Source organism: Papio anubis, chromosome 11 (genome assembly GCF_008728515.1).
Source record: "Papio anubis isolate 15944 chromosome 11, Panubis1.0, whole genome shotgun sequence".
In the NCBI taxonomy this organism is placed as follows: Eukaryota; Metazoa; Chordata; class Mammalia; order Primates; family Cercopithecidae; genus Papio; species Papio anubis.
Window position 1 is genome coordinate 16,224,741 of NC_044986.1, and position 13,768 is coordinate 16,238,508.

Sequence of the window (13,768 nt, forward strand, 5' to 3'; positions counted from 1 at the left end):
ATTCTTTTACATTTTTGAACCTGTATAAGAGTGCTATTTTTTTACATTTGTGAATCTGCATAAGAATGCTATTCTTTCACATTTGTGAAGCAGTGAGAGATATATATACCCCAAACACATCTAAATGCCGTGGTTCAAAAACACCAAGCAGTGACTGCAAAAAGAAAGCTTTAGGTATTGAGGAGAAACTTGAAATAATGAAGTGTTTATCAAAAAACAAAATAGCATAACATCTTTCAAGCATAAAGGAATCCACATTGAGGATCTTCAAAAACAGTATTGTGAAATATTGTGAAAACAAAAGAAACATCTATGATGGCTTAACTTCAAATACTATGAAGTCAATAAGAACATAGCCTGAAGAATTAGAAGAAATAGAAAGATTGTTGAGCATTTGAAGACCAAACAGAAAAAAATTAGGAACATTTTTTCCTACAATCAGAAAGAAAGCATTAGATATGAAAACTTTCAGCAGAAATTGCCACATCTTGCAGAAGTGGTTCCATTTAGTGCAGAGAGTGGCTGGATTTGTGGTTTCAAACATGACTACAGGCTGGGCACGGTGGCTCACGCCTGTAATCCCAGCACTTTGGGAGGCTGAGGCAGGCGAATTATCTGAGGTTGGGAGTTCGAGACCAGCCTGACCAACATGGAGAAACCCCGTCTCTATTAAAAATACAAAATTAGCCAGGCATGGTGGCACATGCCTGTAATCCCATGTACTCAGGAGGCTGAAGCAGGAGAATAGCTTGAACCTGAGAGGCAGAGGTTGTGGGGAGCTGAGATTGCGCCATTGCACTCCAGCCTGGGCAACAAGAGCAAAACTCCGTCTAAAACAAACAAACAAACAAACAAACAAAAAAAACCCAAACAAACAAACAAAATTACTACAATTTCCAAAGCCTTCCTCTGTCAGCAGAGCCAGAGTCCAGCTGGGAAAGGCAAGTACAGCTGAGAGAGTAGCAAAGAAATCCAACAGTGACACAGAAGTTAATTAAGAAGAAGGCCATTTATTGGATTGAAATTCTAATTTAGATGAAACAGGTATCTGTCATAAATGCCTTCCTTGAAGGACCTGCAAATCAGGGGGGAAAAAATGCCTCAGGATTTAAGACTATGAAAGTACTGTGATGTTTGAGTCCAACCACAAAACCGAGGATAACGAGCCACACCCATCCACTTGTGCTGTTAACAACTTTCCAATTGGATTTCAAATAACCCTTCTTCCATCACTTTACAGTAACTCAGAAGTCGTAGCCTTTATGATGCCTATGTTCACAAACTTTAGGCGTTTTAAAGCTGAAATACCACATTGATTGTAGCATTATGCATTTCTGAATCATTTCTTGTATAAAACTATGGTACTATTTTAAAATTAGGTTCCTTTTTTTGTTCTAATCTCTCACTGAAGAAGTTTTTTTTTGTTGTTGTTGTTTTTTTTTTGAGACGGAGTCTCGCTCTGTCGCCCAGGCTGGAGTGCTGTGGCCGGATCTCAGCTCACTGCAAGCTCCGCCTCCCGGGTTCCCGCCATTCTCCTGCCTCAGCCTCCCGAGTAGCTGGGACTACAGGCGCCCGCCACCTCGCCCGGCTAGTTTTTTGTATTTTTTAGTAGAGACGGGGTTTCACCGTGTTAGCCAGGATGGTCTCGATCTCCTGACCTCGTGATCCACCCGTCTCGGCCTCCCAAAGTGCTGGGATTACAGGCTTGAGCCACCGCGCCCGGCCTGAAGAAGTTTTTAAGTGTTGTGCTACTAGCTTCTTTTTTCCCATGAGACCTATGGTTTTTATTGTACAATTTTGCACAGCATGATAATTTTTAAGAACACATAAGTTGGTTGTAGCAGAACTGACTGTAGCTTCTTTCTGTTATGGTGAGAAACCTGCCTCCCATTATCTAGTTGATTTACTTATTTATTCAACCCTACCCTACATGTAGAGTAGTTTGAGAATTGCTAACCCATACTTTAGAGAGAGAGGTAGATTTGCAGGCTAGAAGGGTGCCGATGTATGGTTCCTTTTGTCTTTAGCCTTATAGTATCCAGTCAAAATACTGTTATCCAAAGTTTCTTAGGTCAGATCCTTTCCCCCATCCCTTCCCCTTTAGTAAGGTAATGTCATGTATTAGTAATATGGTTCGATTTATTTGTCATTTTCTGAATTCTGTCCTGAGATTTCCCTATCTTGGCTGACTTGTTATTAAATTTGCATGCAGCAAGGTTGGGATGTGTACCTCTTTGGATTTTGACAAGTGCATAGAGTCATCTATCCAACACCCCAGCACCATACGAATAATTCTATCACCCTAATAATTCCCCTGTATGGCTCCTTTATAGTCAACCCTTCCATTCTTCCTTTACCCCTGGTAACCATGATCTGTTTCTTATTCTTACAGTTTTGCCTTTTCATGATGTCATATAAATTGAACCATATTGTATATAGCCTTTTGGGTCTGGATTATTAAATTTTACAGAATACATTTAAGATCTGTATACACTGCATCCACTTAGTAGCTCATTCTTTTTTAATTGATGTATATATTCCATTTTAGGGAAGATATATATATACACACACACACACACATATTTGGAAGATATATATATTTGTTCATTCACCTGTTGAGAGACATCTTGGCTTTTTCCAGTTATTGGTGATTATGAATAAAGCTGTTATAAACATTTGTATATAGGTTTTTCTGTGAACATAAGTTTTCCACTCATTTGGGTAAGCCCCAGGAGTGGAACCACCGAGTTGTATGGCAAATGTATTTCTAATTTTATAAGGAACTGCTAAGTTGTCTTTCAAAGCGGCTGTACCATTTAAAATAGCTACCAGCAATTAAAGAGAGTTACTGTTGCTCTGAGTCTTTCTAAGCATTTGGGATTGTTCCTTTTTTATTTTAGCCATCCTAATAGAGATATAGTATTATATATATCATTGTTGTTTAATTTGCATTTCACTAGTGACAAATAATGTTGAGCATCCTTTCATATGCTTATTTACCATTTAAAAATATATATTTTTGGACTGGGCATGGTGGCTCATTCCTGTAATCCCAGCACTTTGGGAGGCCGAGGTGGGCAGATCACCTGAGGTCAAGAGTTTGAGATCAGTCTGGCCAACATAATGAAACCTTGTCTCTACTAAAAATACAAAAATTAGCTGGGCATGGTGGCGGGCGCCTGTAGTCCCGGGTACTGGGGAGGCTGAGGCAGGAGAATCACTTGAACCAGGGAGGTAGAGGTTGCAGTCAGCCGAGATGGTACCACTGCACTCCAGCCTGGGACACAGAGCAAGACTCAGTCTCAAAAAAAAAAAAAAAATCTCTTTTGGTTAAGTATCAGTTTATATATTTTGCCAATTAATCTTTTTTACTGTTGACTTATTTTAATATTTATTTTTTAAAATTTTTATATAATTTTTAGAGATGGGGTCTTGTTCTGTTGCCCAAGCTGGAATGCAGTGACTCACTGCAACCTTAAACTCCTAGGCTCAAAATCCTCCAGCCTCAGCCTTCTGAAGAGCTGGAATTACAGGCACAAGCCACTATACTGGCTCTTATTGTTGGAGTTTTAAGAGTTCTTTAAATATTTAGGATACAAAATATTAATATGTGATTTATGTAATGTGTGATGCAAAATATTAATGTGATTTAATGTGAATTAATATGTGATTTGTAAATCTTTTTCCTCATCTATGGCAGGTATTGTTAATCTCTTTAATTTCTTTTATCTTTCATAAAATCTAATGTATTAATTCTTTTATTGATTATGCTTTTGGCATCATATTTAAAAACTAATTGCCAGACTTTACACGGTTTTTTCTCTTGTGTCTCGTTTTTAAAGTTCTACTGTTTTAGGTTTTACATTTTGGTCTATTACCCATTTTGAGTTAATTTTTCTATGAGGCATGTGTTGAGGCTCTTCTTTTTTAAAAAAAAAATATGGATGTCCAATTGATCTAGCACCAAGTTTTGAAAATATTTTTTTTCCCCATTCAATTGCTTTTGTTACTTTGCAGAAAAAAAGATTGACTATATTTGTCTTTTGGGATGGTTAATGCATCTTCCTTTTGCCAATACTTAATTGTCTTAATTATTGTAGCTTTATAGTTAGTCTTGGAAATCAGGTAGTGTGAGTCCTCCAACTTTGTTCTTATTCAGAATTGTTTTGGCTATTCTAGTTTTTGCTTGTTTGTTTTTCGCCTTTCCATAATACATTTTAGGAGCAGCTTGGATTTGGATTGGGATTGTATTGGATCTATAGTTTAAATTTGGGAGAATTGACATTTTAGCAATATTGAGTTTTCTAATTTATGAATATAATATAGCTCTCCATTTATTTAATCTTTGATTTTTTTATCAGCATTTTATACTTTTTGGCATCTAGATCTTTCACATATTTTGCTAGATTTATACGTAAGTGCTTCAGTATTTTTAGTGCTTTTTGAGATGGAGTCTCGCTCTGTCGCCCAGGCTGGAGTGCAGTGACCGGATCTCAGCTCACTGCAAGCTCCGCCTCCCGGGTTTATGCCATTCTCCTGCCTCAGCCCCCCGAGCAGCTGGGACTACAGATGCCCACCACCTCACCCGGCTAGTTTTTTGTATTTTTTAGTAGAGACGGGGTTTCACCGTGTTAGCCAGGATGGTCTCGATCTCCTGACCTCGTGATCCGCCCATCTCGGCCTCCCAAAGTGCTGGGATTACAGGCTTGAGCCACCGTGCCCGGCCAATGGTATTAATTTTTAATGTCAAATTCTAATTGTTCATTGTTGGTATATGGAATGAATACGGTTGACTTTTGCATTTGTCTAATGACTAATGGTGTTGAGCATCTTTTCAAGGGCTTATTGACCTTGTATCCTGTAACCTCACTAAACTCAAGTATTAGTTGTAGAAGCATTTAAAGAAATTCTTTGGTATTTTCCACATAGGAAATTATGCCATCTATGAATAGAGATGGTACTGGCATAAGGACAGACATATTGACTAATAGAATAAAACAGAGAGCCCCAAAATAAATCCTCACATATATCACCAGTTGATTTTCAACAAGGGTACCAAGACCATTCAATGGGGAAAGGACAGCCATTTAACAAGCGGTGTTGGGAAAAGTGGATACTCACAGGCAAAAGAATGAAGTTGGACTCTTACCTGTTATAAGGTAGAAAAGGCCTAACAAAAATTAACTAAAAACGGACCAAAGACCTAAACTTAAGAGCTGTGTTCAGCTAAAACTACTGAATTCACCTATTAGCTCTAGTAGCTTTTTTTGTAGATACTTTGGGATTTTCTATATATAGTTGTATGTCATATGTGAATAGAGATAGCTTTACTTCCTCCTTTCCAACTTGGATGCCTTTTCTTTCTTTTTCTTGTCTAATTGAACTTGCAGCACACTGTTGAATAGCAGTGATGAAAGCAGGTATTCTTGTCTCGTTCCTAATTTCAGGGGGAAAGCTTTCAGTCTTTCACCATTGACCATGATTATAGCTGTGGCTTCTTTACAAATGCCCTTTATCATGGTGAGGACGTTCCATCTATTCCTGGTTTGCTAAGAGTTTTCATGGAGAAACGATGCTGACTTTTGACAAATGCCTTTTCTGTATCAATTGAGATGATCACGTGGTTTTTTTTCCTATTAATGTGACGTATTACACTGATCGATTTTCTTATGTTGAACCAGTTTTGCATTCCTGGAACAAGTACTACCTGGTTGTGGTGTATAATCCTTTTAATGTATTGTTGGATTTGGTTTCTTAGTATTTTGTTGAGGATTTTTGCAACCATATTCATAGGAGAAACTGGTGTGTACATTTCTTTTTCTGTGATAATCTTATCTGGCTTTGGTATCACAGAAATACTGGCCTCATATAATGAGTTAGGAAGTGTTGTCTCCTTTTTTATGTTTTAGAAAGTTTGAGAAAGACTGGTGTTAATTCTTTAAATGTTGGATAGAATTCACCAGGGAAGACATCTGGTCCTGAACTTATTTTCACTGAAGGGTGTCTTTACTTTTTCTTTTTTAAAAATACTTTCTGATTTACTCTTTACTTAAATAATAGTTCTGCTGAAATTTTCTCTTTTTCAGTTAGTTTAGGTGACTTGTGTGTTTCTGGGAATTTGTCCATTTCTTCTAGGTTATTTAATTTGTTGACATATAATTGTTCTTATTATTCTCTTGGAATCCTTTTTATTTCTGAATCATTGGTATTAATGTCTCCATTTTAATATCCGATTTTCATATTTCTTTTTTTCTTTGTTAATTTAGGGAAAGGGTTGTCAATTTTGCTGATATTTTCAAAGAAATAACTTTTTATTAATTCTATTATTTTTCTATTGTCTTTTATTTATCTCCACTCTATTCTTCATTATTTTATTCCTTCTGCTAATTTTGGGTTTATTTTGCTTATCTATTTTCTCAAGATGTACAGTTACCTTATTGATTCTGTATCTTTCTTCTTTTATAATTTAGTAATTAGAACTATAAATTTCTCTCTGAGCACTGTCTTCACAGTATCCCATAAATTTTGATATGTTGTATTTTTGGTATTATTTCTAAATTTTCTGTTTTTTCTTGTGATTTCTTCTTTGAACCTTTGGTTGCTGAAAAGTGTGGTGTTTAATATCTACATATCTGTGAATTTTCTAGATTTCCTTCCATTGCTGATTTCTAATATCATCCCATTGTCATGGAAGAAGATACTTTGTATGAGTTGTATAATTTCAATCTTTTTGAATTTATTGAGAAGAAATGTGTGGTCTAATATAACATCTGTCAATTTGAGAAACATGTAAATTGTGCTTTTGTCAGGTGGAGTGTTCTATATATGTCTGTTATGTCTACTTGGTTTATAGTTGTTTAAGCCCTCTCTATCCTTATCGACCGTTTCTATACATTTTATATCCATTATTGAAAGTGACATAGTCTCCAACTATTTTTGTAGGACTATCTGTATCTCCCTTTAATGCTATTAACGTTTGCTTCATATATTTTGGGAATCTGTTTGATATATATATATATATATTTTTTTTTTTTTTAAGTAGAGATGGGGTTTCACCACGTTGGCCAGGCTGGTCTCAAACTCCTGACCTCAAGAGATCCGCCCACTTCCACCTCCCAAAGTGCTGCGATTACAGGCGTGGGCCACTGCACCCAGCCTGTATATATGTTTATAATAATTATATACTCGGCCGGGCGCGGTGGCGCAAGCCTGTAATCCCAGCACTTTGGGAGGCCGAGACGGGCAGATCACGAGGTCAGGAGATCGAGACCATCCTGGCTAACATGGTGAAACCCCTTCTTTACTAAAAAATACAAAAAACTAGCCGGGCGAGGTGGCGGAGGCCTATAGTCCCAGCTACTCGGGAGGCTGAGGCAGGAGAATGGCGTCAACCTGGGAGGCGGAGCTTGCAGTGAGCTGAGATCCGTCCACTGCACTCCAGCCTGGGCGACAGAGCGAGACTCCGTATCAAAAAAATAAAATAAAATAAAATAAATAATAATAATTATATACTCTTACCGAATCAACCCTTTTGTTAATATATAGTGACTTTTGTTTGTTGTACCAGTTTTTGACTTAAAGTCTGTTTTGTCTGATAGTAATATAACCACCACAACTCTCTTTTGGTTACTAATGAAATTTTTTTCCCACCATTTTGCTTTACTATTGTTGTCTTTGGATCTAAAATAAATCTTTTGTAGACAGCATATAGTTAAATCATATTTTTTTTTGCATCGTGCCAGTCTTTGCCTTTTGATTGGAGAGTTTAAACCATCTTCATTTAAAGTTATAGTTAATAAGAAACGACTTATTTCTGCCATTTTGCCGTGTATTAGCTATAGCTCTTGCTCCTCGTTTGCTTCATTATTGCCTTATTTTGTACTTAGTTTTTTAAAAAGTATGTATGTTTTTGGTAGTTAATCGTTTTGACTTCCTTCTCCTTTCCTTTTGTGCATATTCGGTTGATATTTTCTTTCTTTCTTTCTTTTTTTTGGGACCGAGTGTTGCTCTTGTTGCGCAGGGTGGAGCAATGACACGATCTTGGCTCATTGCAACCTTCTGCTCCTGGGTTCCAGCCATTCTCTTGCCTCTGCCTCCCCAGTAGCTGGGATTACAGGCATGTGCACCACACCTGTTTTTTTTTTTTTTTTTTTTTTTTTGAGAAGGAGTCTCGCTCTGTCGCCCAGGCTGGAGTGCAGTGGACGGATCTCAGCTCACTGCAAGCTCCGCCTCCCAGGTTGACGCCATTCTCCTGCCTCAGCCTCCCGAGTAGCTGGGACTACAGGCCTCCGCCACCTCGCCCGGCTAGTTTTTTTGTATTTTTTTTAGTAGAGACGGGGTTTTACCGTGTTAGCCAGGATGGTCTCGATCTCCTGACCTCGTGATCTGCCCGTCTCGGCCTCCCAAAGTGCTGGGATTACAGGCTTGAGCCACCGCGCCCGGCCTATGTTGCCATTGTCATATCATAATTAACATTACATTAAATAGCTCTGTACATAAGCCTTTTAGAATAGATTCACTGATATAGAACTAGTGGATCAAAGAGAGTGAACCTTTTTCTCTTCATTGTATTTCAATCTTATTTATCTGTATGCCTCAAAAGATGACATATGTGATTTTACTTTAATTACCTGAAACATTAAAAAAAGATTAAAGAGAAACTCCTTCTTGACCACTGTACTTTTTTTTTTTTTTTTTTTTGAGACGGAGTCTCACTCTGCTGCCCAGGCTGGAGTGCAGTGGCCCGATCTCGGCTCACTGCAAGCTCCACCTCCCGGGTTCACGCCATTCTCCTGCCTCAGCCTCCAGAGTAGCCAGAACCACAGGCGCCCGGCACACGCCCGGCCAATTTTTTGTATTTTTAGTAGAGACGGGGTTTCATCGTGTTAGCCAGGATGGTCTTGATCTCCTGACCTCATGATCTGCCCTCCTCGGCTTCCCACAGCCATCACTATGTATATTATTAAACAGAACAAAAACTAGTTTATCACTTCTGTCCATCAATATTCATATCATATAAATAAACCATAGTGTAATGGGAGGCCTAAATTCCAATAAGGACTCTAGTAGCCCTCCTAATAATTCATACCATGTCCTCAAGTGAATGCTATATTGTATTTCGGGATTTTTTAAAATTATTTTTTTGAGATGGAGTCTCGCTCTGTCACCCAGGCTGCATTGCAGTGGCAGGATCTCAGCTCAGGAGCCTTTTCTAATTTTAAGGGGGATAAATGGGATCAATTGCAAGAGGCTGCAGATTTAGTATGGAACCAAAACAGTTTGATTATAGATTTGATAATTAACTCATTCTTAAACTCCAGAAATACTATCTAACTACTGTATAATTGGAGAAGACAAACCAGCCATTAAAAAAATGGAACTTTGTGAACTAAGCCAAATATTTAATGGTGCACTTTGCTTATATTTGGTAGAGTGTGAGAGAATGAGTCAGGATGACTCATCAGGTTTAACAGGTTTCCCGACTGCGGGACAAAAGCTAAATGCCCATTATTTTCCACCCAAATTTCCCGGATTTTTTTTTTTTTTTTCTGTAAGGGGATTATTTATCTTCCCACAAAATACCTGGTGGCGGCATATATTCACATTTTCATGGAGTTGAGTCTGAATTGTCTCCTGTTTCGGGGACTTCTTTCAACTCTGAGGACTAAGATGTAATACTTAAGCAAAGACCCTTTGATTATCTCCTGGGGATCTTCATGGCAGCTATCTGCAACTATCTTGAATTATGCAAACCTAGGGAAAGGGCTGAATAATACAATCCCATATCAAAATTATTTTTAAACTTTAAACATTTTAATACACTGTATTAAAAAAATACTACGCTACCCTTTTAGATCATTCTACTCCTAAATCACCCCTGCTAAAGTACTATATTGCCATTTTAGAGAAAGAGAAAGCAGTGCTACCATTTTTTCAAAATTTGAGTTAGCATGTAGTGAGTATCAGAAAGACACTAGTTACAGGATTTACCCATATCTCGACCTCACTCTACAACTGTCATGGAGAAATGAACACAAGAAACGGAGCTGGGCACTTCCATAGAACATCAGTTGAGGAATGAGCAGCACTGTGCTGTTGCTGTACCCAAACTAAGAGCTTACAGGTAGTGAGAAAAACCAAGCTGTGCAGTAAGTCTAATTCAGTTTGCACTTACGTCACATGCTTAATGATCAGTGTAAAAGAACTGCATCCTTCAGCTTATAGTTAAGCAACCACAACCACTTTCTCGCAGACCTGTAATCTTTTTTTTTTTTTTTTTTTTTTTTTGAGACAGAGTCTTGCTCTGTCGCCCAGGCTGGAGTGCAGTGGTGCGATCTCTGCTCACTGCAAGCTCCGCCTCCCGGGTTCACGCCATTCTCCTGCCTCAGCCTCCAGAGTAGCTGGGACTACAGGTGCCCACCACCATGCCCGGCTATTTTTTTCGTATTTTTAGTAGAGACAGGGTTTCACCGTGTTAGCCAGGATGGTCTCGATCTCCTGACCTCGTGATCCGCCCGCCTTGGCCTCCCAAAGTGCTGGGATTACAGGCGTGAGCCACCGCGCCCGTCCACAGACCTGTAATGTTAAAACAAACAAACAAACAAAAAAACTGCATTATAAATTCTGGACTTGGTGTTTTGTTAATCTTCCTCTCTCTATTAAATCCTTACAACTCTTCCTGGAGAGTAGGTATCACTATTCTTCCCATTCTTCAGATGAAGTTCAAAGATGCAGGAGACTGAATCCAAGGTTCGCTCGCAACTAGGGGTGGGGAGAGGCACCTTTGAAACAATGCAGGCCTGCCACTTCTCTCATGGGCATAGTCTAACCCAGACATGAGTTCAAATAGTTCAGAGGGCAGTGAGGTGGGACAAATGCTTGGCTTAACTGCCAGCCTCTGATGCCCGGGGCCTGCGTGACTTTTGGCATTCGGACTGCAGTGGCAGCCTCTCTAAAGGGAAGGTCATCCCGCCACCAGCCAGATGATCTGCAAGGGCCCTGCAGGCCCCACCATCCACGTGCGGCAGGGTCCACGTTCTGACCATCTGGCAAACCTGGTGCGAGGGGGAAAGCTAGCCGGGACCCTCCTTCACTCACGGCATGGTCATTTAAGTAGCCGGGCGGCCTGATTCGGTCCTTGTCTGCTTTTCAAGGTGCAAAATGTACGACCCTGGGCCCGCCCCTGCGGGCAGCTAGGTTTTGCAACCGCGCCCCCAGAGTCCACTGCGGGAGAACTGGGGAAGAAGCCCAGGCGTTCATGGCTCATTGCGTCCCGCTCTGCATCTGTGGTTCGTGGGGAGCGACCCCCGGGCAGCGTCCAAAGTGGAGTTCCCACACACGTTGCGAACCCACGGCCAGTTTTCTCTGAACCGGCGTCCTTGAGTCCGGGGGTGGAGGCGGAGAAAAGGGTGCGGGGCGAGTCAGAGCGACCACACGCAGGGCCGCAGCCCTCCCACCAGCGCGTCCTGCAGCGCCGGCCGCCGCAGGCTGGGATCGCGGCTGCTGCCCCGCCCCTGTCCCTCCACCCCTTGCCCGGGACTGCGGGGCCGCCCCGCCCCACCTGCAGGTGAAGCGGCCGCAGCCGCCGAGTAGGTGCGTGGGGATGATCTCACTCGCGCGCTCCGCGCCAGGAGGAGGAGGAGCGGGAGCAGATCCAACTTCCGGGTAGTGGAGCCGCAAGCCACCGGCATCTTGCTTTTCCTTCCCCCTCCCCCTGTGTGCCCCGCGCCGCTCCTTCTTTCCCTTTTATTCCCGGCCCCACCCGCCAAAATGAACAGCTCGGACGAGGAGAAGCAGCTGCAGCTGATCACCAGTCTGAAGGAGCAAGGTAGGCAGCACGCGGGCGCCAGGTGTGGGCAGCCGCGGCCCGTGGGCGGGGACCGCTCCCGGGCGCTGGGGCCAGGGCAGGTGGAAGCCGGGCGGGAGACGTGGCCGCCGCCGTGGTCACCGCAGTAGCTCCGTCACCCGCGGAGAGGCGTCCTCCGTGGCCGGCGCGCCTAGGAAAGCCCTGGACCGAGGATAACGCGGAGTGTCGGGGCGAGTCAGGCCCCGCAGCGTGAGACGCGCTGCCCGCCGGTTGCGTTTGCTGGCGAAGGGGGGCTGGGGGAAGGGACGAGGATTCAGTGCGGACGAGGTTGCACAGTGCCACCTTCCTTGCGGGAGAAGCGGGTGGGGCAGGATATTTTGGCTGCTTTGGGCGGCTCAGCTAGCTTGGCCCCACCCTTACGCATTTGTTGGCGCTGGGTGGCCTGTAGCGCTGTTTCACACCCTTCCCAGCTTTTCATTTGGGTTCGGTCTAGTTCCTCTTTCCTTGCCCAGCTGGGATTTTCAGGCCATAATTTTTTTTTTTTTAATCACTTCTCAATTTTAGCAGTTTATTAGTCAGCAAGGTCAGCATCCTGCCAGTGTTGAGCTTCCAGAATTAACAGGGTTGGCGCTGGGCGCAGGAGAGCCAGGCCATGTGCACACATTTCTGTACTGCTTGGTAACTGGGGATTATCCTTTAATAAAGAACTGCTTCAGCCAATTATTTTTTTCATCAGTTACCACACTTCTGAACCAAACCAGATCAACAACCAAATGCTAACCTACCCCCTTAAGCAGTTATCATTTTTACCCTGACCAAAGGGTGGTCTGCGAATGTGGGTCAAGAAGGGGAGGGACCAGCCGGGCGCGGTGGCTCACGCCTGTAATTTCAGCACTTTGGGAGGCCGAGGCGGGTGGATCACCTAAGGTCGGGAGTTGGAGACCAGCCTAACCAACATGGAGAAACCCCGTCTCTACTAAAAATACAAAATTAGCCGGGAGTGGTGGTGCATGCCTGTAATGCCAGCTACTCGGGAGGCTGAGGCAGGGGAATCGCCGGGAGGCGGAGGTTGCGCTGAGCCAAGATGGCGCCATTGCACTCCAGCCTGGGCAACAAGAGCAGAACTCCGTCTCCAAAAATAAAAATAAAAACAGAAAGGGAGGAACCAAACAGATTTAAAGGAAGTAAAAATGTGTAGGAACATGTACTTTTCTGAATGTCTTGCTGACAGGACCATGTAATGGAAGGATCCCTGCCCTGTGGCAAAACCTGGTGTTTAGTTCCAGTTCTTTGACTTCTCTTGGCCCAGCTCACCGGCTCTGTGAACTTGGAGGAGTCTCTTCTCTTCCGTGGATCTTCTAGTCAGTCAAGGCTGACCTGACTAAAAGCGAGGGCAAAACTGGAGGACTTCCTGAGGTCCTGTCCAGTACTCTTACCTGTTGTTCCATAAAATCACAAACACCGTTGGGAAGTGCATCTGGATTCTTCTGAAGCCATACTCTGGCAAACAAATTTCAACATTACTGATTACTGTATGACCTTGGGGAAAGTATTTAACCTCTGAAATGGACATAACACATTCCTCTGTGATATCCAGCATCTAGAAAGTGCTGGATAAATGTTAGTCTCTTTCGCCTTCCCAGCACCTTTACCTGGCATCCTAGATTATCCTGAGGTGATAAAGTCACAAGCATCAGTGAATTTAGTGGGTGGACAGAATGCCTTTATCTGAAATTTCTCAAGTATTTTAGCGAGATACTGGATTCTACTGGTATTTTATATTTAATAACACCTTCCCCCAACCCATAACATTAAAACTTGATTCATATTTACATTCATGGAGCTTTCAGAAATTTTAGGTAATATCTGTCAGTGGATATCAGATCTTATGGATGGTCAGTTTTCAAACAATGATAAAAACGAAAAATTTCCCCTTTCATTTCTTATGTAATTCAAGGGTAG

The 13,768-nt window shown here is 42.0% G+C and overlaps 1 protein-coding gene across 1 annotated transcript in view; it reads left to right on the forward strand.

Annotated features, from left to right (window-relative positions):
- The first annotated feature begins 11,227 nt into the window (after positions 1-11,227).
- Positions 11,228-13,768, forward strand: part of SHTN1 (shootin 1) — a 120,142-nt gene continuing 117,601 nt past the window's right edge. Inside the window, 1 exon segment of the mRNA XM_003904303.5 lies at positions 11,228-11,827. Within this exon segment, the coding sequence (XP_003904352.2) occupies positions 11,770-11,827 (58 nt within the window). The 5' untranslated portion in view covers positions 11,228-11,769.